This window comes from Lagopus leucura, unplaced genomic scaffold, assembly GCF_019238085.1.
Source record: "Lagopus leucura isolate 7727_CA_CO unplaced genomic scaffold, USGS_WTPT01 Super-Scaffold_100157, whole genome shotgun sequence".
Classification (NCBI taxonomy): domain Eukaryota; kingdom Metazoa; phylum Chordata; class Aves; order Galliformes; family Phasianidae; genus Lagopus; species Lagopus leucura.
Window position 1 is genome coordinate 35547745 of NW_024962334.1, and position 26559 is coordinate 35574303.

General features: G+C 38.5%; 1 protein-coding gene across 5 annotated transcripts in view; it reads right to left on the bottom strand.

The window, feature by feature from the left end:
* Positions 1-1884: 1884 nt before the first annotated feature.
* The window catches only part of MPP7 (membrane palmitoylated protein 7), a 144596-nt gene continuing 119921 nt past the window's right edge, over positions 1885-26559 (bottom strand). For all 5 annotated transcript variants that reach the window (XM_042888671.1, XM_042888669.1, XM_042888672.1 and 2 more), the window contains 6 exons: positions 16964-17134; positions 11011-11091; positions 9158-9251; positions 7954-8062; positions 6397-6540; positions 1885-4994 (listed from right to left, as the gene is read on the bottom strand). In XM_042888671.1, the coding sequence (XP_042744605.1) occupies positions 4815-4994; positions 6397-6540; positions 7954-8062; positions 9158-9251; positions 11011-11091; positions 16964-17134 (779 nt within the window). In that variant the 3' untranslated portion in view covers positions 1885-4814. The remainder of the gene's footprint in view (positions 4995-6396; positions 6541-7953; positions 8063-9157; positions 9252-11010; positions 11092-16963; positions 17135-26559) is intronic.

Below are 26559 nucleotides of genomic sequence, written 5' to 3' on the forward strand. Positions count from 1 at the left end.
GTTTCTGTTAAAGCTGTGCTCTTTGTACTCTTCCTGTAAAAGTTAACAAAATGAGAAGAAAACAGCAAGTGCTTCATCGACCAATAGCACTCCTTCTGGGTACTACACTTCAACTCCTCCAAACTAATTTTGGCTTTGCTTACCAGTAAAGATCTACTGGCACTTGTTTATATTTACCAAAGAGGGAATAGAAACCACAGAGCATTAGCAGCCTGCTTGCTAAACTCCTCCAGTCCAGTGACTGACAAAAACAGAGATGGTTCCCAGCACAGTGCCCTCATCTGTAACATTCCCAGACCCTCTCTCTACCATACCACAGACCTGCTGCCTTTAAAACATGCAGTGGATCCCTCAAACTCTGCTTCCCGAAGTCTGAATCTGATCCTATCAGACACTCGTGACATCTTTGTTAAACCACAAATCTAAGTTCACTGGAGGAAAATTGTAGCAGGCCTTCTGTTTCTTTAACGCAGTCAACTCCTGAACATCAGTACAACTCCTAAAAGAATAGTTATAAAAGAAATTATAGCTTAATTTTATTTCTTATCAAGAAGTTTTCAAATATTTTTATGCTGTTGAAACCCTCTTGAGAACTCTGAAGATATTTACTCTTGTATTGAAATGTGTAGCTGGCAGCTTTGTGCCAACAAATCTTTAAGTGTTTGTTTAAACAGACATATGTGTCCCACTAATACAGATGCCAAACAAAGTGCTGATATTCATGGTTCACCCTCTTTGTTAAAGTGTTGGATGTCAGCTACACCAAATGGTACAGTATTTTATTATCAAGACGCAAACTCATTCCATGCAGTCTTCCAAATATCCAACTTGTATTTCAGACAAAGACACCAAGAGGGAAAAAGCACCCAGCTGCCTAGAGTTCCAAATGCTTTCATTTGTACTGTCATTTAAAATAAGACAAAATTTAAACCAGACTTTAACTGTTTCCAAATGTTTTTGTGTATGCTTCTGCTGAAACCTTCAGCCGTTAGCGTGTGCTAGAACTCTCAAACAACCAATGCATGCTGTGCTCCTTTAACTTTGCTTTCAGACATTTTTCTGTTGAATGCTTGTTGTCACACATTGATCACGGTAATACATGATAAATACTTAATGACTTTGAGAGCATCTTGGGTAAATTGCCAGTACAAGTTATTCTACACACTGATATACAGAATACTCTTACTCCTGTGGGGGATGATTGTAGAAACCACAGTAGCAAAAATGCACTCAGATTATAGTTTTAATTGTAAATCTCTGAAGAAACGATACATCCTTCAAATCAATGCATAAAAAATCAATACTAGCTTTACTGAGGAAAGAATTCTGCATGCACAGGAGAAACCTGAACTTAAATACATGTGGGAAATGCAGAATACTGTACTGAAACAAAACAGAAGGGGCTAAAAGTGTTCTCTCTAATCCTAGCATGTGTTGGGCTTTTATTCCCGGAAAAGATGTAAGGCAGTACAAAAAGCAACTTAGTTAAAGTATTACCTTCCATAAGTGGTAGGAACGAGCACAGCCTCCCCCATGACCTGTGAGCACAGCAGGAGCGCACGCGGCCGACAGCTCGGCCGTCACTCCACGCACTTTGCAAGCACAGCAGTGTCTGCCTGACCTCCTGCTTGGCGCCCGCTTTGGAGAGCAAACAGGTTAGTGGGGCATGTGCAGGAAAGGATCTTGCAGGAGAATTCACCAACAGAAATGAAAAATTAAGCATTTCAGTCTTTGATCTAGGTTGCTTCATACTCCCATTTAAAGATAATTGGGGGGTGACAGTCAGTAATAGAAATCTTAGGCAGTTTTTCTTTTACAGTCAGCACATTTTTAAGTCCCTACGCTTTATGGTGCAAATTACAATGGAGAAGAAAACACCTGCTGTGATATATCAATAATTTATTGTTTTGCATAAAGAAGGTAAGAGTGCAGGTAAGACATCAACCAATGACCTGATGGCAAATTCAAGTACAGAGCTTGGTACAATATGAAAAAATACTACCCCTTTTTTTTTGACTATGGCAAACAGCTAGAACACAACAAAAACATCTGTCAAAACACACAGTTCCTAAAAGCCCACACAGCACAACTTGAATATCTGGAATATTGAAACCACCTTGAGTCGTCTTCGTTCCCAAATGTTCAGAGTCAGAAGAAGCACACAGCCCTCCCCACGGAACCTCAGAACAATTTGGCACGTGAGTTCAGAGCAGGTTCCGTGCTGTCAGAACTGGTGGGCTGAGACATCTTTCTGCCTTGAACTTACATCATCCCTGCCTGCCTTGCAGAGCCCAGAGGCTTCTATTTTCTTTTTTTTATTTTTGGAAGCAACCACTGCAATAACATTGATTTTCAAGAGCAATCTAGTGATTTAGCTAACACCACCTCTCACTGTGTGCACGTTTTGCTCTGCAGGATTTATGTTTTTGTGATTCCCTTCCCTTGCAGGTGTTACAACTCAGGACTCGGCTCCCAGCCCACAGACAGGGCAGGCAGCCATCCGCCTCTCTGCCTCCAAAGCGCCTGCAGGGCTGCACCAGGGACCAGCAGCAGCGTCTTCATGAAGGCAGCAGAGCACAGCGCTGCCCATGGCTGCCCAGCACAGCGTGGTGCAGAATGTCCTCTGAGACTGCACCGACCCAGGAATGGGAACTGCAGTCTTTTTCAAAAGGACAAGACAGACAGCATGCAGGACTGCTCTGGACAGAGACTTTGCAGAATATTCCAGCACCACTTTCTCAAAGAGAAAAGCAGGTCCCTTATGGGAGTGCTATTCCACACTGAAGTTCTGATACACTGCAGGTCAGAAGCAGCACTGAGTTGCTCATTAAGGCGGGAAGTGGCCAGATATCAAGGGATGCAGAGCCCCCTCTCCAAGCTGTTGGTTGGAAGAAGTGGTGAGGGCGCTCGGTTCTTTGCAGGCAAAGGCAAGCAGGCACCCAATTCCAGATCCCCAGAAAAACAGTGTGATTTTCAGTAATTAAAAATAATAGAAAACATCTTCTCAACCCACATAACCCGCATGCAATTAACTTAATCAACAAATCTCAATTTATGTTACAAAAAATTTTCCTCCTGAAAAATGGTGAAGTTTGACAAAAGTTACATTACAGTGCTTCAAACAGAACGTTTACCATACTGAGATTCTGTACGTCTGTGACTCCCACATAAACATTTCCAGACTCGGAGGGATTTTGCTGCTGTTGCTTGCATTTCATTTGTTTTACACAACTCTACGCTACGTGCAGTGACCCACAAATTAAATACGCATTTAGAATTAAACTGCGGAATCTGATGGCTTTATCAGCACATGAACTGAAATAAAAAGTTTACATGGAATGTTGAGCTCAATTTACAGAGACAGTGTTTTGAATTACAGTCTTCATAATCTGTTTAATAAATGAACACATTGACAAGAAATTTAAAAACTTCACATCCCTTTTCAACCCTCCATAAATATATAAAGTTTCACTAAATTCTTTTTCCCTGAAACAAGACATCTATATTCTCTTTACAGATTAACATGAAATAACTGCTTCCTGTTTGAATGCCACAGATGTGATGACCTGAATTTACAAGCTCCTATACGTTCTTTACTTACAGACACATTCACAACACAACACACAGGTGTTCCTTGGTCTTTACAGATGTACTCATTTCCTGCATATCAGCAGTAAAGAAAGAAAAATACCGAATTATCTATATTAAAATACATCATCTATGATACATATGCTTACACTGCCACATCAAATTCAAGATGAGGTTTCCATCTGTATCGGACCACTGATGGAGATTTTTTTGTAATGAGGACTACAGCACTAATTTGTTTCTGGATGGAGATAAGACGTCTGTTACGCTATCAAAACAAGTACCGCTACATAGCAAACAATGGAAAGAACTGACTTATTGCAGCTGCTTCCAGGTCTCCACAGCATCCTCACCAATTGTTTGAAAAATTCTGAAGGGAAAGCTGTTCCAAGGTTTGCTAAAAGTTCTTGATATCAATTTAAAGGAAAAAAAAAAGTACTCTTTACTTGGTTGCTATTCATACTGCTTAGTCACCTATTTTACAGAAGATTAATCCTAAAGACTTTGAAGTTATATACATAGTAACCCTATTTAAATAAATATTCCCGTGAGTTCTATTCGTTGTGCCACAAAGCATGCATGAAAATACCTTCAATCTGTGCATGCTCACAGCAGGGATTTTCACAACTGAGCCACTGAATACATCTTTCTTTTCATGACTACGTAAGTGCAAAGGAATACTGCAATCATTCTGTACATGTAAGACAAGACTCACGTCTATAAAAGTAAAAACACTTATCTTGCTGCGCATAGGAAGTCCTCCCCATAAAAATGTTGGTCACTTTTGCCTATTTCAGTTCTCTCGAGCACTTAAGGGATAATAACTTCCAAGTGCTGATGTGCTTTTTATGAGAGCAGTTAGACTTACAACCACCAAAGTGCTGATCTCCAGTATTAATTACTATCTTCTGCAGACTCTCCATTAAAAAAGCTTACTTTGTAAATGGACATACGAGTGAGAGAGAGACATTTGGCAGTTTTGTTACACGAGTATTTGCTTGCTTTACTGATCTTAGTAAGACTTCGGTTCCACATGACTGTCCCAAAATTGTGAACAGGAGGATGAAGACACAGGAAAACAAGACCAGTGCCAAGTATGTGAAGAGTGCACTTGCTGCTCAGGTAGAGTTAGAAAGCCCTTCTCCCAAGAAAATGCCCCTTAAGTATTGCCTAACCACGCACACGTCTGGATCGGGATGCATTGGCTGCCTTGTGAACACGAAACGCTATGAGTGCAACCAGCTGATGGGAACCCAGAAGGTCTCAGTCTCCAGTCTGTCAAAGGTTGCCTTAAGCTCACTGTAGGCTGTTGCGAGGTCATCATTGATGATCACCTTATCGAAGAGGTGGCCGTACTGGCTCTCCATCACCTGGGCAGACTTAATCATCTCTTGAAAATCTTCTTCCTAATGAGATCAGTGCAGGGAACAGTCAGTCCACAGAAACAAGTCACCTAACTCTGTGGTGAATGCGGTGAAAACTACTTGCTTATGGAAGTGGAAACGGGGCTTTTTATTTAAAAAAAAAAAATACAGAAACTACCCTTCCTGATAATCTCAGGGAACACTCTTACAAGCAGAGTTTGCCCAATGGAGACGGACAATTCTTTTATCTTTCCTCTTGCAATAACACACTTGTCACTGCATGGCAATTTCAGAGCCATCTTCTGTTAGCAGCACTAGTGGAAAACATTTCTAGCTGTTTATTTCGATGATGCTTTTAAAGTTTCATTACTTAAGTCTCAGCTTGCTATTAGCACATGATATATTACAAGGCAGCCTTTTTCTTTTAAAAGCTTGGCAGGAGCTGTCTTCCTGTGCCTTGTTAGTCTTGTTTGGGCCTGGTTGGGTGCATTTCTATTCACGTTTGGGGAGGGAACAAATCTTTGGAATTTAATTGATGACACAACTATGAGTAAAACGTTCCTAACTAAACAATGTCCTGAAGATTGCTCTTAAGAATGAACCCCTCTTACATTTTATATATGACAGAAAGTATTGTTATAATACATTATTTCCAAACTATGTCAAAAACATATCCTACAAAGACACAGTCACAAAAATAAAGAGGCAATATGTATCTAGATTTGCTCTAAGTCATCCATCCCCATGACTCTGTTCATGACTCAGCTTAAAAACACAATCTAGCAAATCCTAAATAACAGCTTGTATCTGAGTACAGGAAAATCATACATACAGTACATGTAGATAACAAAGTGTAACCATGGTTGGCTTTCATTTAGCTTTAATTAAAATATTTTTTCATTGTACTTCCAGGAAGTAAATAAGCTACTAATGGGTAATGACTAATATTTTTTCCCTGATTATCGACAAGATGCAGCACTTGTGCCTTTTGCTTCCTTAGATATTTCACATTCTTTCTTAGAATATTCATTTCCCTGTAACATTTTTTAGTTGTGTATCTTATCCACAAATACGGTCTTTTTATTAAGGCAGCATTTACTGTCTCAACTGACGCTTGATGTTTCAGGTTTCCTCTAAATATAAGATTCAAAATTAGAAATAATACAAGGAAATTCATATGCATAAACAGAAACATCTAAATGCAAATGTTTTTTTTAAAGGAAATCCTCAGCATTCTTCAATTGCATAAACTCATGCTGAGGACCATGGACATGTGAATATCTACAAGCACAGCAAAGAATGAGAACATCACAGCAAGTTTAGGGTGACAGAAATTGGGAAACAATGTGTAGGTTGTCTAAGCCCTGACAAGTACTATGAATATAGACCCAGCAATAATCTTTATTTCCAAGGTAAAACAATACAAACTCTTAAATATACTTACTGTAAAGGGCTTTGCAGTTCCCCTATCATCTTTACTTGAAATAATCTTGGCATTTTTTCTAGTCTCTCTCAAGCGGTCAAGTGGTGGAGGCTTTATAAATATAACAAAGGGCTTAAACTCGTATGTCCGTAAGTGTTTCACTGTCTGATAAGAGGAAAAATTTTCATTAGCTTATTTTTCACAATGCAATTTACCACAGTAAAAGAAACCCTCTGCTAACCAGACTGAACCCACAAAGCACTTCTAGAAGTCTGTCTTTCAGTTACTGCCAACCCATTGTGTTGATCAGCACTGATTCCTACAAGGAGAGTTTCCATGTGAAGGGTAAGATAACTCTTTGTTTCCACTAACGTAAAGTAGTGCCCAAAGTCAGGAGGAGGATGGAAGGCAGGGCAGGGAGTTCTGCAGGAGTGGAAAAGTTCTACACATTTTAGCAGTAACATCTGAAAAGTAGTGTGTGCAAGAGCCTGTGCCACAATCACAGGAGGTCAGCTGTTTCTTCTCTTCAGTGCTGTGTACTCACTAAACAACTCCCTGTTGTTACTGTTCCTGAGAGAGTGAAGTGATCCTACCAATGAAATTAGAGGTCTACAACTCTGATTGCAGCACAGTGTGGAGCAGGGATGGCCAGCCAGCTTTCGGTCATCTTTGCATTGCCAGGGCCCACAAGAAAACAACGTGACAGAGAACATGACCCCAGAAGGGCTCACAAGACCAGGTCCTCTGGAGAATTTAGTGGTTCACTGAAAAACTGGGCTGCACTGGACACACAGTGCTCTCACTGAGCCCCAGAAGCCCCAGCCCAGCTCTCCTGGTGTGAGCTTGGCTTCCCCAGCTGCTCCTGTGCTGGCACAGCCCACTTGCTGCTGCTTTAAGCAAAGCCCTACATCCAAAAATGCACCGGGAACTGCTCACAAACTGCTGGGGTTCAGAAGCCACAGGCTGGCCACCCTTGGAGAAGAAATACTTTAGCTCCGTATAAACAAACTGGTCCAGCTCTTGGAAGCACTGCAGTTATTGGGAGAATAAAAATTCCCAGAGGAGCTGTTGAGTTGGGTTGAAAGACACAGTCAGGGCAATAACAAATGGCTTAGACAGGAACAACTATCTAACAATTATCTGCCCAACAATACACCAAGCATGTTCCTTAACTTGTGTCTGCCTTACGTGGAAACTCTTTGCATGAACAGACCCACTAAACGTAGGACAGTAGCTGGGCTGCGTGGCAGCTTAAAGCCATTTCTGAAATTTAAGTTTCAGAGAGAACCTCTTAACACAAAACAGCAAAAAGATGAATGAAAATTTGGAAGCATTTTATAATGTCTTTGGTATTATGCTGTGGGCTTTCAACACAGTAATTCCTGAGCAGAATACTAGCAATATGTATTGGAGTTTCCTTCTTCTCCTTTCAGCAAGTCTTGATGTGATAAAGTCACCTATCAAGCCCGCTTGATAGTAATTCAGGATGGAATAAAATATATTTTTTAGAACAGTTAAGTTTCTGGAATCCTACGGAACACGGAGAACTACAGGATTCCAAAAGATATGCTTACTTACATGAGGCTGCACATCCAACAGACAGACTTTGTTTTTAGCGAGGACTGACCGAACAGAGTCTAAGCTTGTGCCATAGTAGTTGTTCTTATACTCGCCGTACTCGATAAACCTATGGCAGAGGGTGAAAACATTAGAATCGTTTCCATTTTCTCCAGCAAAAACTTATCGTTTTGGTTTATAAGATCTGATTCAGGAGCAAATATATGTTACTTTACATGCGAGTTTTACCATGTTTTATAAAGGAAATGCTGTCAAGTACTTCAACATGTCAATTTTAAGAAATCTTCTATTTTACCACGTTCAAATCAGTAACACCTGCTTGTATTACAGTTAAAGAGAAAAAAGCACTGTAGTCCAACAGCCCACTAATGTTTTCCATCACCTCTTTTTCTGAACTAATGCAATGCAATAAAACAGTGGATAAGCTAAACAATAGAAACTACTGAAATTTCATTGCACACTGCAGAATATCCAAATTCCATCTCGAAGAGGAGGAGGAGCTACGGCAGTGCTAATGGAACCAAGGCGGCTGCTTATGCGCTATAAAAGCACAAGTACAATTTGCCAAAAAAGCAAAGCACAGTTTGAAGTTTCCATAAAACCCACAGCTTTGTGTCTAATACACTTTTGCCCCCTGAAACACTGGGACAGAATTTCAAGCTGCAATATTTTACAGGCTGCTAGAGAGCACGATGCTACCATTGTCTTCATTTTAGTTTAATTTCTGGAGTGTTTACAGACAGGGGCTTCTCTGTAGGTCTCTACGTTCAAAAGCACAGGAAGCGCCTGTCCTGAAAGAGTGCAGAACTACGCAAACATTGATTCAAGCACGTTTGCAGCCCTTTCAAGCACACTTCCAGGCCCCCATCTCCCAGTGCTGCAAGGCTTCACTGCCATCAAGGATAATGCCCCATGAAAGAGAGCTCCCCCACCTCAGCACCTACAATTTCAGGGTCTTATTGATGAGCTGAAGTGCTGAAACTACTTGGAAGCACAGAAGCTTCTGTCTGTATATTCTGCTGTTTTTTTTTTTTTGTTTCTTCAGCTTCTTTGAACTGCTTATGTATCAAAATGTAAATCCAACATCTTCAAATCACTACGGCTTACATCCACTTTGAATTACTATCTAAAATTACAACCAGCCCCATTTTATAACGCAGCCATTGTTTTAACTGTGGTTCTAGTTAAAGCCTCTTCAACATACTTGTTATTCTGTACGTCTGTCTCAAACAAGTGCTTGGAAATGAAAATGTATTCAACACCATCGCTTTCTTGGCTTCTTCTTGCTCGGGTGGTGTCTGCAGTTTCATTAAAAGAAAAAGAAAAAAAAAAAGAAAGGATGCACAAAACAATATAATGCAAACCAGTTCAGGAAACATTCAGAAGCCCACAGCCCTTGTGCAATACTCAGCACAGCGGTTCCTCGCTCCTGAGTGACATGAGGCGGCACTCAGCACGTGATGGGATTGAGTTTAAAAGCACACACAGGGAAAAAAACTACTGGACAAGTGTCAGATTATCATTTTTATTAAGTGGTGGAAAAATCCAATAAAATGAGGACAGCTGAATAGTAAAATGAGCAGCAGTTAATAACAATTACCCCAACTTCACCACTCGTTAAACTTATTAGCATACAAGACCATAAAGGGAAACAAAGTTCACCAACCTGATTTATAAAATGTTACATTCATTAGCAACAACTGCAGCTATGGTATGTGGAGTATGACAGTAAAGAAACGGGGCGTGAATTTTATGATTTAGTTCTCTCCATTTCCTGGTGATTCCTTTTTCTTCCAGCGGTCTTGCTTTATCTTTACTTGCCTTCAAGCTCTAGGCATAAAGGTTCTGCTTACAAACTTGTGGGACTGCCACTTACGGGTAATGAGCACACTTAAAAATCATATTTAATACAAGATGCATATTACAGCATCACATATTCTTCATTGTAAGTGAACACACACAACCTGCTTGCAGAAGCACAGCCTGGAATGCCATTTGATGGCTCGCTTTTCTTAGGTTGACACAAAGAGAAATATTTCCAAGAATGCCATTTCTCCACGCAAGTCCTGACTTATTGAATTTCAGGGAGAAGGATTTCTTTACTTGTTTGTTTTAAATTATAACCACAAATTTGGAAGAGAAAAAAGAAAAGGCAGCTTGATGAATCCTGGCAAATTTTAGAGAAATGCTTCTGGGCAAATGACTGCATATGCAGTGTGTTAAATATTTGGGAACATCTGGCTTTTTTGTTGCAGTTTTCAATACCCAGCTGAGGAAAATATTTGCAAATGAAATGACTTGCTGAAAACAAATGCATTCATTTTTCTACCTAGAAAATTCATTCATATGTATTTTTACAGAATACCTGTACTTGCAAAGAAAAACATGAATTCCTGAATTCAGTGCTGGACCCTTAATTTGAAGGATCCGGATAGGAGGCAAAATTACAAGTACAAACAGACAAAGAAATGGCAGAGCAGCTAACACTATCAAGCCCTCCACATGAAAGAAAACCCAATAAAGTATTGTAGAATTTAGTTCAGAACAATGTTATTCATCATCGTTCAAATTACACGACACGGTCAGACAGGGGAAAGAGGGGAGAAAAATCCCCAAATAACTTTTCTAAAGCTAATCAAAGGATTAAAATCATTTATTCATCGAGGTTCAAAACTGTTTATCATCCATCTTTATTTTTCAGCCTTAATGTAAAAGGGCATTTTGCTGAAAGCAAGCATTGCTAACAGAGTACTTTTCACTGCTTTGCAGCTAAATCCAGCGTGTTCTTTAGCTGAGTTTCATTTACCAAACACCGCTGACATCAATCATGCTAAACCTGTAGTAAAAATCTACTGCAGTGCCTCTGAGCCAAAACATCCTATCAATTTAATCAATGCTACTTAAAATACTACTGCAGCAGCACTTTCAAAAATTAGAAGAGTAATCTGGATGCCAAGCATGCATTTAGAGACTCAAATTTAAAAGTGCCTTCAGTTAATGCAATAATAAAGGGAACCAAGTGTAGCATCAAGAGAGCAGAAGAGTGTTTCTACTTACGTGGCACTGTTACGCCGTAATGCTGGGTGTCACTGATCAGCAATTTTCGTTTGAGCTCATTCAGTCCAACCCCCACTGGTCCTAAAAAAAAGAAACAGTGCTGTTTCCCAGCAGCCAGGCCTCTCATCTTCAGGCACAAGTGCTCTCTGAGGTAAGTCCAAAAGGCACACAGCTGTAACACAAACTATCTTCTAACCATTTAGAAATGTCTATGGTTATAGCCTCTCCTAAGATATACAGTGCTGACAAACATGAGGGGACAGACAGTAGTTTGTCTGGTCTGACTCTACCACTGAGGAAAAAAGACACGGAAAAAGTTCAATCATAGAATCGTTTGAGCTGAAAGGGACCCTTCCAGGTCATCTAATCTAAGGCAAAGCAATTTCTCCACTACCCTCAACACATCATATCCCCATCCTTGGCCCTACACAGACGTGGCACCTTAACCTTAATCAAAATTGGCATGATTATTTATTTTGCCAGAATATCTCAAACTTCTGGAGCAGAGCCTCCCAGCCAGCAGGTGAAGGCCATTCTTCTCCATCTTTTCGAGGGGTCAGGTCAGGAATGAGTGGGAAGAAGAAGGAAGGGCAGCTCCTCTCCATGCACTTGGTGCTCTTGGTCACAACCCCTTTGGGGTGCTTCTGTTTCCTTCTTTGTTGTTGGTTTTCTTTAAACTCTGCTTGTACGCTGCCTGCTGTCTGAACTGCTCCAAAATAAATGTTTCTTTCTTCATGCAGCTGCCAAGGGAGACCACTCTTGGAAGGAGGTTGGCGGGAAGAAACAAAGACTGCATGGTTGTTTTCTGACACATCCCGTCCACCTCCACTTGACTATTGCCGTGCTAGAAATTACTAAGGAAGCATTTTCATTTTTCATGTGCCCCCCACTCTTAGCCATTTGATAATGGTTCTTAAACCACTTCCTACCCACAGGTACCCTATTTCATGCTGATATGTGCATGAAGAAGCCCAGCTGAGGGTTCATGGGTTTCTGATGGAGTACTGGCTTTGTTTCCACCGAGTCAGGTCAAGAGCAAAATGTAGAAGAGGATCATTTAATCATATCCCAAATGATACAAGAATAATGCACATTATGGAAAATTCTTACTATTGTATGAAAACTGATGCAACCATGCATTCAGTTCTTTCTAATAAAAGCATTTTAGAGATTAGAAATACAAAATGTAATAAGCATGTTAATGAAATAGTGATATAGCGGTTAATTACTAATGAGAGTCTGGCATCAAAAAGCAACGACTGATGCTTCAGCACCTTCATCTGTACCCACCCTGTGTGGTTAGAAACACGCGACGATGAAAAGCAAGCGTCTCCTACTACCCCCAGACTATGGTTGCTCTGTAAAGTCCTAGAGTTTCTGCATTTATAATTTTATATGTTTACATAAGTTAAACACACAACTACATTTCAAGTTCCATCTCTGACCTGCCAGTAAATTAATCTATCAGTAAGTATAAATGTTTATTTAATATGGTGTACAGCAGCCTCTACTGGTGCATGTCTGCAGAGAAAAGCAATGTGTCATGCAGATAATGACATTACTTTTGTGCTTTCTATTTTTTTCCTCTTTTAATGGCACAGTTATTTAAACAAATACCTTTTTTCTTTCCAGAAAAGTAGTTAAAGTAGTTAAAATTCTCAATAGATTCTATTAACATTGAATGAAACAAGTGGAATTCAAGTAAAAAGAATCATTAAATTCCTTTCAAGCAAAATTTTTTTCACATCATATCTACGCAAATATTATCTCCTTAGACTATACACTGTCAAATCAACATGCTTTCAGCTCTATTTATATATAAATAGTCCAGGCTTTAGTTACTGTGGTGGATGCTTTAGAAACTTAGATCAGATCTGTTTTAAGATCTAAACCTCATTACTATGCTGTCTCCCCTTCCAGATTACCATTTTAAACTCATCTTTAAATTTAACTACTGGAAGGTGTAGATTCCTCTTTTTCAGCACAGATCTCTCTTAACTGCAGCATATGGATACTGAGGACTGATTCCTGGTAGTAATGCCATCCATTGTGCTTCTTTTTGCACTACATCTCCTCAGTGTAAAGAATACTTCTATTCTGGTCCTTATTTTCATGTTGATGCTACAAAGATGCTAGTTTTTAATAATTAGAATCTGAATCTGATTTGACCTAAGGATGAGCATAAAACACTAGGATTGAGAAGGACAATCCAGATTCTCATTGCAGAATGCTAAGCAAGTGGGATACATAGCTGTAGCATTATTTTAGTTTACTATAACTCACCCCTGGCAGCAATATTAAGTGGTTCAGTGACAGATTTAGTAATACTTTGCTTATTTTTCTAAAGCAACATTTATTTTACTTGCTGTTCCATATTTAGTCACATCAACCAAGTAACTGTAGTATCCTGCGCAAACAAACTGCAACACCTAATTCTTCTTACTGACAGTCACCTGCAGAAGTAGACCACCAATCACTACAATGTCCATGAAGCTTTGTACTATTCAGATATGCCTCAAGAAAGCTGGAAAAACTGTTTAGTAGAATAAGTTCAGGTCTCAGGATGATTAACCTCATCAGTTATTCTTTAGCAGCAGGCACAAAGGGATCTCCTAGAAGCTGGTTCATTTGAAAGTGGTCTTTCAGAAAAGACTCTGGGAGTCAGGTGCCCTCTGCTGAGACCACAGAGACCCTGTAGAAAATGTGCATTGAGGTTCTACGGCTCAACTATTCCTTCTCTAGTAAAATGGATCAGCGTAATGCAGTGACTGCATACGTATGTCCAACCATGACACAACGACATATGAAGCAGGAAAACAGAATCTCATTTTTCTGTTTTTCAGTAAACTGTAACTAGCAGTGGGAAGGTACTTCTAGACTGACTGCGCACTGAAGCAGGATTGGGACTTGACACTGGTTTTCTAACTGGCAAGGCTAGCCAATGTAGATTTCTGAGTGTTCAGCCAGAAAGGTTTAATGAAGATATCAATTCTAAGTCTTCTTCTTTGTTGTCCAAGTGGTTCACATGGTATAGCATGGTCATATAGTTTGGCCTTCATCTTTACTGAAGCAGAAGCATTTGCGAGAAGGACTTTTTTCCTTGTTCATGTAAATGAGAATTCTATTGCCTAAACAGTATGTTTCATATCAAAACATTCTGCCTCAGCTTGGTAAGGCCGCAAAGTATCACAGTTTGGATGCAGACAATATTTTGAAGACCTTAAGGATTTTCTGTGGCCTAGGAATGGTAAGTTATCAGAAGAACAGTGGTCACATGGTACTGGATCATTTCACTTTTAGCAGACTCATCACATTCATAATACCTGAGAGACAGCACAGCAGAAGTATCTGTAATATTATCACTCCAGATTATCCATTATTTTAGCCCCAAGGATATACAGGGCTTTTTTCATAAGCATACATTTGCAGAGGGGGTGAAAGCTTGACAAACTAATACATCTAGCTGTGGCTGAGACTAATACTCTATCACATTACAGGGCACTAAAAATTACTGTGTGTGCAATTTGCATTCTGTAAATTAGAGCAGATCAATTTAAAATGAGGCCGAAAGAAATTTCTCCTTTGCAGCTGTCAAACTCTCTCTGACAAAAAGGACATAACAAAAACCCCAAAGCCTTCCAACAGTAAATTATTCATTAGGCAGTAGCATAACACAGTAGATATTCAGTGTCCTCACCAATTAAAGCTATAAATTTGTTATCTGTCCCTTTGTTTCCTGATAACAGTATCCACCTTCTATTTGACACACTATACTCTATGCTGCTACCGGCACACAAAAGCTTGTTGAATGCATTCACTTCTACTGTACCTGTGTTGCTTAGCTCTGCTACTTTTTCCACATTTTGCCCAAGACATTTTTATGGAATTGGCCAGACTTAAGCTGCTCTTAATATCCAGAGAAAAATATTAGAATTACTGAAGTCTGCAATAAATTTCTGAACTGCTTTTGTTACTAAAAAAGCACTCTTTCTTCACTTGATTTATTACCACAAAAATCCAATGAAATCTCTAGGTATTCTTTAGATCAGACATATGCAATTTGTTATAAAAAGTCTACTTATCACACTTTTGCACCACATATTGTTGATGTAAGTGTAAAATCAACTCAACCATGTTATTACTGCTTGTATATAGCCCACAATCTCACAATGATCACACTAGTAGGTGGCTGAATTTTAGCTCTGGAAAGTGACAAAGCTGTTTATTAAAAACTAAACTTAATGTTCCCTTGGATATGACTGACAGAAAAACATAGCTACATAGCTACTCAACAGTACAAAACAGACCCTGATAGAAGGTCGTTATTTCTCTGCTCTGTTATTTTCAGAATGGAGGAAACATTACTAATGATGCAACAGCCTACGTTCTACTGCAAAAGAAACAATAACTAATGAGACATTATTAATTGGTTGCAATGGTTACGCTCACTGGTGCTCCAATGGCTACCTTTGAAGCAGTTAATATACTTCCTGTATATATATATATATATATATGTATATATACTTTTTTTTAGGAGACTGAAGCAATGCATTTTGATTAGATGATAAATGCTATTATAGCAGTGGCAGATTACGGAGGAACAGAAAGCTGAGGATGACATCTTAATTCTTCTGCAGCTATGTTTACGTCTGCTCTTGGCACACAGAAGCCCACCTCTCATTCACCTTTCTCTCAACCTGCTTATTTACTTGTTCTAGCACAGTAGGTTTTGTTGCTCTCCATGTATATATTCTGCCTTGACCGACCACAAGTATTTATTCCATTTTTTTTGTCTTTCTCTACTCTGCTATATTGATTGATCTCTTAAAAGAGCAGAGCGCTACCGTAATTCTTATGAGTTTCAGTACAGATGGACAAACAGGTTCAGATTAGTCACCATGGTAGCTGTATTTAAATATTATCTCTTTTTATTTTAAGGCTATAGACATTGTTTCCAAAAGCATCCTTACATATTAGTTGAGATACTGTATCTGAATTGGTGGTGTACAAGATAGGTGAAAAGTAAAGGGATGACCATGCTTGAAGGGTAGGGGCTATTGGTCTGTACTATACTGGGTAACTCACTGGAAATGGAGCTCTTCGGGCGTCTACTGGAGGATGTACCACCTCATAGCTTCATTAAGAAAAATGTCAGCCGGCACAGAATAGCCCTCTGTTGAGTTTGCAGATGCCAAACTGGTTGGTTTAGACTTGTCTGAGAATAGGGCTGCAACACAGAGGGACCTCAGCAAGTTACACGAATGGGCTGGCAGATCTTTGGAAAATTTGATGAAGACAAATGCAAAGTTCTGCACATACAACAGACCGCAGTACCAGATGAGGACTGACTGGCTGTGGAGCGGATTAGATGAAACGGACCTGAAGGACCAGGCAGCAACTGAGCTAAACATGTGACCACAGGGACACTGCAGTGAGGAGTGCTACCCTGGGCTAAATCAGCAAAGGGATAGCCACTGAATGGAGGTGATTCTTCCCATTAATTAGACACTGCAAGAAATGGTCAGTCTGTACTGGGGCCTTTATTAGAAGAAAGATGCTGATAAACTGGAGCAAGGTCAGCAAAGAGTTTCTAAGATTACAGGAAGATGAAGAATAACCTACATGTGAGACAAGCTGAGGGAACACGGCTTGGAGAAGAGACTGCTTCAGGGGGACCCACCAGCACCCATCTAACACTTATTGAGATGATGTAGCCTTCCTCTTCACTGAGGTGAATGGTGGGAACAAAAGAGAAGACATAGTAGGAAGACAAGTTCCCAAGGGTGCTGTCATCAGAAACCCGCTCTGAATTCAGAATTGCTCCTGCTTTGAGTGGGAAGCTGGACAAGCTGATCTCCTAAGATCTACTCCAGGCTGAATTACTCTGTGGCAAGCACTGCGCTAATCAGCAGTCCTAAGTTTTACCAAGTTAAAAATAAGGAAAACAACTTACCAACCAAAACTACAAGCCTGTATTTGTCATTAGGTTGTCGTCTATATTTTGCAACTTCTTCATATGTTGGGATATCTGCTGTATCGTACTGATCACTCTTCTTGCACTCATACATAGATTTGTTTGTTTTTTTATCTTTTCTGCTAAGGCGAAAGCTTCTTCTAAAACCAGCTGCAATAAGAACAGGATTTTTTCAAAATAAGAAAGCAAGTCTATCCAAAGCTGTAAACAGTCTCTTCCAAACACTCGAGGACCGGTGCATGAAATAAAAACATACTGCATGTTAAATAAGCCATGGCACTAGAATGATTTTTTGCCGCAGTTTTAAACTGTATCAGTTGCCTACTTAAACTGAAGAATTAGGATTACCAATTAGATCGTGACATTCGTAACAAGTTGTAAAAATAATTACAGTAAATTGTTAACATATTTAGATAATTTGAGTGTCTTACACATTAGTATGCATACACAAGGAAAACATTCATGCAGTACAGACTCTCATACCACACAATACATTTCTGTTAAATCATCATGGCATACAGACACATCAAATACAACACAAGAACACATCTGGTGGTTGAAAGGATTAATGAAAATTAATTCCTTGAATAACTTTTTGTGCTTGAGTCCATGCTGACACCATAAAAAAAGCGCACAGAACCTTTCCTGAAGATGTTTAAGATTAAAACCAAACACTGTTAGTTAAATGCCAAAACACCATGAAACATGTTAGACAATACAGTTGCCGTATGACGGATATGTTAGCATTAAACTGAAAGTTAATATTCCTATTAAACTTGCATTTACAATTTCCAATTGCGTCAACAACGTTACATCTCCAGCATCTATCTGCAAGACTGGGTATTTCAAATAATCACAAAGGAGATCACAGGCGTATTCAAACAGAGCAGTATAAAAAAAGCTTCTAACACTGTATTTTAAAAACTAATTTGACTCATTTGTTAATGGTTACCTTACAGTTCTTCAGTAAATCCTTTACATTAATTTTACCAGTATCTCTATTGCACTACTTTTGTTCTAGCAGGATTGCAAAACTGATTCCATTAATTGGGAACAGGAAAGTAAAACTCAAATTCTAAACACACTTTAAAATTATTGAAAAAATCCTGACACCATTTTCCCCCCAGGAATATTCTGTAGGACAGTAAACATACGTAAACTTTTGGTGACCCCCAATTTTTCAGCAATATATTTTCATAAACTTGTAAAAACCCGTATGTTTAGGTGTTTGAGAAGTAGTCATATTACCATTTCATCTTCAAAGGCAGTATCTGGCAAATTCAACACTCACTTCTGCAAATACTTAAAAGCAAAATCTTATAGAGCTTAGTTACAGGCTTAGCATGTTCTGCACAGTTCCATTTAGCATAAATCTTTGCACAATCTGGATCAAAAATAATGTTAACCAACTAATTTTGCTGCTGTAAATCTCTGTATCGATAGGAATTCACAATACATGCATACATGCACATAAAAGTTCAAAATATGAATAAGTAAAATAAAAACCGATGAAGCAGAGCAAACATCTACAGAACAGGACACTGGTATTTTTAAGAGTGTTGGGCTGAGAGCTGGGCTGAGATAGAAGAGTGACAAAAATATGAGACAGGAACACATACCAAAATATACTGAAATATGCTATTTTCTTATGCAAATAAACAACATTAACACTGAAGTGACTGCAGTGAGAAAAGTTTTGTCAAAATATTGATAACTGTAAACACATCCAAGAGAAAGCCCAGGAGATCTTGTCCAGTATAGAGTGAAAATCCATTAGGATGCAAAGATGCTGTAGGAACCTTCTTTAGCAGAGAGGCTGGACTGATGATCTCCAGAGGTCCCTTCCAACCACTACAATTCTCATTCTCTGGTGCTACGTCACCTCATCTAACTGCATACACAACTGTATAAAGAAAGGTTAAAAGTAACAGCAGCTACAAAAGGGGGCTGTAAATTTCATAGAAGGCTCCAGATCAAAAAACTGCTCTAAAAACAAGTTGAAAATTGTTTTGAAAATTGTACTGTATAAGCATCTAGAGAAAAAAATGGTAAGCCTTTACCGTTTCCTTCTAAACAGTTGACAGAATAAAGAGCTTTGTCACAGCATACAGCACCTGCATATCTACAAAGGTTCCGTTCTGTGCTACAGGGCCAGCATCTCCCCACTCCACTGTTGAGAATGAGGGTAGGCAACAACTGAAGCCAACCAATCTCCTCTGTACCACTTTGGTTTTAGGCTTACAAACACCAAGAGTTCCATGCCTCTGAGCAGCTGTCTCACAGCAGCACATTTACCAACAGCTCCTTAACTTCAGCTTAAATACCTGGAATTTTTTAGAAAAAGCTTGCTTTAAGATACTTTCAAAACTAAGGAAAACGTACAGTGCAGAGACAAGAGATCAGACTGTTTTCAATACATCCCCCATTTTTATGGTACTGCTACTGCATTCCTTGAAACATGTCTCTCCCCCTCTCAAATGTGTGATTATATATCCTCATGTTTGTGGCTTAACTGTACTGTGACCTTCAGAAGCTGTTTTACAAAGAACTGTTAATTAACTTTGCATTTATAATATATGTTGGGCAGCTACGACTGCGTGAAAAGATTAAGCTGAACTTAAACTACATTATACTCACAAGGCAGGAGAACATTCATGAGCAAGCAAAAAAGCACTCTCATAGTGTTTGCATATTTCTCAATTTAGGAAAGATGAAAATCAAACTTAATAAATTTAAATTAATTATAGAGCATTATTAAAAATATAGAGAAAATCACTGTGGAAAAACAAAAGGAAGATTGATTTCCAATAGAAAAATAAAGTTTCTATAAAATGATTAAGCTTGAAAGTAAACGTCTAAAATAGAACAGAGGGAAAAAGAATTACTTGCCTGAGATATTTGATCAAATAAAACTCAGTGAACACAAAAGGAGTTGCGACCTATACTGTCTGCAGAATATGGATATCAGCAAAAATTAATCTCAGCTGCCAAGAATGCAGACTATAAAATAAAAGGGGAAAACTTTGTGACTAGCATTGTGAGCATTAGGAAGCTTGCACCAGTCCACTGGTTTCAGCTACATGACTAGAAGCTACCGAACGTACTAACCCACAAACTGCCCCTGGAATGTAACAAGTTTGGTGAAATAGCTGCTGGGAAGGAAATAAGAACAAACGCTCTCCAGCTTCAAATGCCTCCAAACCGAATGGCACTCCTCAACATGAAACAAAAATCATCAGCTGTTACTAACACTTAGATAAGGGCCAACAACAACCCAAGAGGAATTACTTATCTCTATAAGATTAGGAATGTAAACACACAAACAAACAAACAAGTCTAGAATAACAGCCCAATTTGTCTTCTAATCACTGGCGATGTACATCCTTACATCTGCACAGAGAAAGCCGCCTGGGCTTCATGCAGAAATCCAGACTGAAAACTGGCAGCGCGCAAACATACCCAGTCCTAAAACACTCCTAAAGGACAACAATGTAAAATGTCGCATTTCTTTAGATTTAATAATAAAATCCTAAAGAAGGGAACAAAAATTGTGACTATGTTGAGTAAATTTGGATTTAAATATGTGTACGAAGCTAGAAAGCTGATTTCACAAAGAGAAACTGCGCTAAAAGGAAGTACTATAATTTACATTCACGTGTGCTACATTCACCAGGAAGGCTCCAGAACGCTGCAAGGCACGGACACGTGCTGCGTTCATTTTCATTCAGTAAAACAAGGATTAAAATTTGCATTAACTTTGTGCATTCTTCATGGAATTTAGTCTAAATTTACACAACTTGTAGTGAACAAATGGTGCTTATCTGTAAATGAATTTACAAGTACTTTTGGTATTCACATGCATGTTACTGACAAAAGTAATTGTGGCACCCTGGTCATTACCGAGGTGCAATTTTTTATGAGATATTTCTGGATATTCTTTTTCCCCTTCAAAATATTGTCATTTTTTTATACCTACTCGTATACTGAGTATTTCTATTGTTACACAGCAACTGCACAAACACAGAGCAGACGTCTTACTCTGCCTGCTTCTGGACTGATTCCCAGCTTGCACATTTAGGCAGGGTTAATAAAAATTTAGATTATGTCTGGATTTTTAAGACAAAGTTGAGACTAGTAAACAGATGATATTCATCTAATACCTACTATATGTTGATAAAGGTTCAGGCAATGTAACTGCATTTTAAGCTTGGCACAGACATGGTCCTAACGTTCTCCCCAACAGTTCCTCAGGAAATTACAGCAGAAACATCTGATACTACACTGTAACTGAAGTATTAGAATTCAGTGAAAAATTGTGAAATTTATTTGAGTCACTTTAGAGGTGAGAGTTCAAATTAATAGTCTGATAACCCTGAACATAACAGATCTGATAACCCTGAAGATAACGCCGTCTGAAAGATGACTCTTCTATCACTCTTCGTGACCACCTGATGTGTGTCTGAAGTACATATCCTTTTAGAGAAGTCTGGATATTCAGAGAGCATCCTGGTTCACAGATCGGAATGTGAACGCATACAGAGCTCGAAACCCACAAGCCATAGCACTGACTTAAAAATCAAGGACAAAAAATAGAATTGTTGTGGTTTGTTTGGTGTGGTTACGCAATACCAAAAGCAGCACGAAGTACAACTTACTATTTTGATTTTCGGAAGCTGTCAGTGCATCTATACTTTGAAAACTGTTTCTAAAATTTAGATGTGCAAAAAATTCACCACACTTAGCTGATAGTAACTGTTCATATGTGTGACTATAATCAGCCCTAAATATGAGGTAATACAGCTCCGCTCCTTCATCAGTGGTGAAGGGAATTTGGACTGCCTTGTTCTTGTGACAGGCTAGAGCACACTGACAGGCTGTTAACTCGGCTGTCACAAAACCATCCCAACCTTGTTGGTGTGACTCAAGTCCTTCAGCGACTGTGTTTAGGCTTTCTTTTCAGACTTTACATCACAATACTGAAAGCCTAGAAATTTAGTTACTTAGTAAGCCAGGAGAGCCATTAAATGCTTGCCATCTTTCAAGAATGCTCAGGATAAGCTCCAAAAAACAGTACTACAAAACATGGATGGACATCCAGAATACACTGTTTTCAAAACCACTGTGAGGAATTCACTGTGAGGAAGCCTGATCCTTTCTTGGAGAGTAAAGAGCTCTTGTGTCTCTTCCACACAACTGGTCCTAGCCTTAGATAGGTCTATTTTCTGTATATTGTTCTGTCTTCCAGCTCCCACCTGTCACCTCATTTCCAACAGCACAGACCCAGCACAGGGCTGCAGGGCTGCCTGTGGACTGATGGCAGCTCTCCAACACATGGCAGCTCTCAAAAGATTAAGCCTTTACCTGCAGTGTGCAGTTGTTTTCCAGTAATATTTGTAAAGATTTTTTGTTCTTTGCACTGAGAACAATAGTAGTCTCTTTTTCAAGACATCTCCTTCCTAGGTGATGGAGCCATTTGGCAACTACTGACCCCAATATTTCACTGAATGGGAAATAGCATTAAGACGACAAATTTTGTTTTGCAGCCTTTCTACTCATATCAAGCAGCAACCCACTAAGATCTGATTGCAAAACCACGATAGTCTGACCCTGATAATTCACGCTGTGTGTATTTGCATTCAGAGAGAAAAGATGAAAAAAATATTCTCTTCTTCAACAAAAATATCTAACAACAAAAATGTAGTGCAGCCAGAATCACATCCAAAGTCCAAAGCGCCGTTTTCCAGGTATGCTTCAATATCTCCACGCAGTTACAATTCAATATTAATACAGTTGATTTACTAACAAATCTAAAATTTTACTTTCAGCACAATCAGATGGCCATTAGTTATTATGTAAATGCATGATAAAATTATACTCTGCTAAGGTTTTGAAAAGAGATTAAGGTTCTTTCAGTTAGATAGTTCGTGTGTTCCCAATGCTGTTTATATACACCACATTTAAAAACAGCACACTACAAAGTGAAAACCATCTCTGATTTACAGTCCTGGTTTAAGGTGCTTCAGTGAACCCGATCACTTGGATGTACTAAAGCACTCTGACATGTTTCTTCCTCTTCCGCTTGCAGTAGGAGGATGAAAGCCTTGGGAAAAGGGCTGGTTGCCACAAAATCCACTCCAGCCAGCTTTCAGCTGGCAGGAATTCTGGACAATTTCAACCAAAATATTTTTACATAGCTTTTAAAATGGCACAAATTAAAAAGCTGAAACATATAATGGAACATTCACCTTTTTAAAATGTTTCTTTTGTTTGAAATTTGGAATGCTGAAGCCAAAGGACTCCTTCCCCTCCTCCCCACCCCTTGCAATGATACATTGAGCTCAGACTAGCTTTAAAGCAAAATTTAAGCTGTTGGGTTGCTAAGAATTATTTTGTAACATGGGAAAAAAAAAAAAAAAAAAAAACAGTGACTACAAATTTGCTTTGTATTCTTACTGTATAACTGTGTGCTCACAAAATTGGTAGATAAACGTACAAAGAATGAGAAGGTAAACAAAACTTGGATAAAACATTGAAAGTGTGCCTTTAAAGTCTTTTCATGATATAGTAACCTTTCTGTTGTGTTAAATACATTGCTGACACAACATGCCTAAAAAGTCAGTATTTCTCCCAAATTTATGTTTTTTAAATTTAAACAGTATTTTAGTACCTTATTATTAACCAGATAGTGGCATACCACACTACATAAATCCTTTATGTCAAATCCAATGAGCCATTTTTAAAACCTTCATATTCATGCTTTTCTCATGCATGGTACAGACATTTGTATGCAGATTACCCCCAAAAGCAAAGTGGACACAGTAGTTCCAGGGAAAAGGGGCTGAAAGAAAAGAAGAAATTGTCTGTTGTAACCAATTGCTCACCTAGATAGGATCCACTGTTGTGACCAGCACATTCAGCATCTTCTGGACGAAGGGTAAAAGCATACAGAATAAGAGCCAAGAAATAAAGCAGAATTGTTAGAAGCCCAGCAAAAAATACAGAATTACTTTAAAATGACAACTGTACAAAGCATAGCATTAGAAAGCCTTCAATAAGCCATTTTCTTAAAAACATAAAACAACGCTTATTGTTTTATATTTTAGCTGAAGATGTTCTGGAATTTTGCAGCATGCACACTGATCCTTTCAACTTCTCAAGCGGAAATTTTGATGACAGCAAACATTCTGCACAGAATTCTTACAATTTATTATTCACGCTTTATCAGTTAATAGAAAATATGATGCCACTTAAAAGAAAGCAAAATGTATTTGATGTAAATCAAGCTTTTTTGTAAATTATACATTATCAGACTTCAGCTTTAAGTTTTGGCTCACTGGATTAGACAGAAAGGTTTTTGATCAAAAACACATCCTCTCATTTGATATGAAATAACTATAATGTGTATTTTTATGTACCGGAGGCCCTTTGATCAAAAGTATGAGCTACAACTTCTAACGCTTTATAAACAAAGGCCTCTTAAGTTAAAAAAAAAAGAAATACAAGAGATCAGCTGCTATTACTTTAACATATGCTGCAAGCATAACAGTAACCGGCTACACTCGGAGGGAAAACAGTACAGATGATACTACGTGGATGAACTTTCTAGCGTCTCAGAGAAATACTTCCTTACTATTAATTAGAAATGCAAGACCTCTCTTGGCCACGTAATTAGGTCAGAACCACCTTCCAACCCAGCCCACCCAAGTTTTGCACTGCTTTTTTATGATACTTCTCTTTACACATCTTCCAACAGTTCAAGAAAGAGGGAAAGCAGTTAAAAACAACAGTTCAAATAATAGATCTTTGCATGAAGCAACCAAGAGCATTTTGGTTCCTTCATCTACTTTAAAAATGATTCAGTCTACCTGGTGGCAATATAGAAGCATTATACGTACAACACCTCTTAGAAACATTTCACTTTTTTCAGTTTAATTCTAAACACATGTTCTCTAAATAAAATTATTGGGCTATGCAGGGAAACTTTTGTACATGTACCTTCAATTTCCTCTGAGAAGCACAAAGGAAAAATAGGAAAGGAAATCATTAAATGGAGAGAAAGCATAACTTAAGAAAGAAAAGTTAAATCTAAGAAGAAAAAAGCACCTACCACACTCAACCGCTTCCTCATCTTAGAACAGCCAAAAAAACAAAGTATTATTGTTTAATACTTCATAAATAGAACGAAAATGTAGCTATGTAAGCTACTCTAAAATCCTCAACAGCACCTATTATATTGAGATATTTACCACCATGTCGGCACCGCGTTTCACTTAAAGGTTTAACCACATTTAAAGTCAGAAAAGGACCTGAGAAGAAATTGAAATATGGTGCGTGCACTGTAAGCTTCCTATAGGAGATCTTCTGGTAGCAGTGCTCTTACCCAGCTGTCATGGAAGATCTCTTTTGTATTAAAGGCAGAGTTTATTAATTCCATTTAACCTAGAATTTCTAAGAATCAGAACCATAAATGTGATCTCACTATTTTTCTGCACTTTAAATAACAGTTGCTACTGCCTCGCAGCTGGGTTTTGGAGGTTTCTTTTGTATTTTTTGGAATGTCTATAGCTGTAGCTTAAATAACGCTGAAAGAATTCATATACTCTGTTATTTCTCTGACACCACACTAATATAATAGATCTCCTTAAGACTTTCTGTTTACCCATACTAAATCAATATATTTCTGCCTCCTCAACAGTGGAAAATTTACATTCTTACAATCATTTTAGGGCTAGCATAGAAAAGTAACATATATATAATGGATTTTTGTACACAGAGATATTACATATTGAGGTCTAGATTTATACGGAGATTTTACAATCTAGATGTTATTTAAATTTCCTTTGAAGCTTGGATAAATAAGTCTGAAATGTACACACTTCAAAGTTTCCATGAAGCCAGTCTGCCCTCGGAACATGAATATTCAAGAGATACTTTAAAATCTTTCATGCATGGCTGACATTTCAAGCAAAGGCTAGGTCAAAAGTCTCCTCTCTATCAGAGTAGAGAAGAGTTTCTCACTTCATCCCATGACATGAATACAAAAGGATTTTCTGCTTGAGGGCTTATTAAAAAAAAATATTAATTCAAAAGATTTCTTTAAATAATATTCACAATTTATTGCTATTCAAGGTGACCATATGGTTTCAGTAGGCTGGGGTGGGAGAAAAGGAGGTATGTGCACATGGGTACGCACTCATACAACTCTGCCTGCATGGTCGGGAGATGGTGGAGCTACAGCAGCTGAGCTAAGACAGCTGAAAAGAGCCCAGGCTTGTGGTAGGAAAGGGAATGGTCTTAATTCATCGGTTTAATTCGTAATTTAATGCTATAAATTAAAGATGTTAGGATAACCAAGTAAGCCAGCTGATGCCAGAAGGCAGAAGCCAAAATGTCTACAAGTTGAGGTTTAATTCTGAGATGAAGTTTTGAAATTCTACTTTTTGTTTTGTTTTGTTATAAGATTTCCTTCTTAGTACTGCTCTTGGTTTTCTTGTGTTACTCCAAAGGTTGAAAGTAACACTCCATAATGAAAAATTGTGGGAAATAAGTGGTCTTCACAACTTAATGCAGCTATG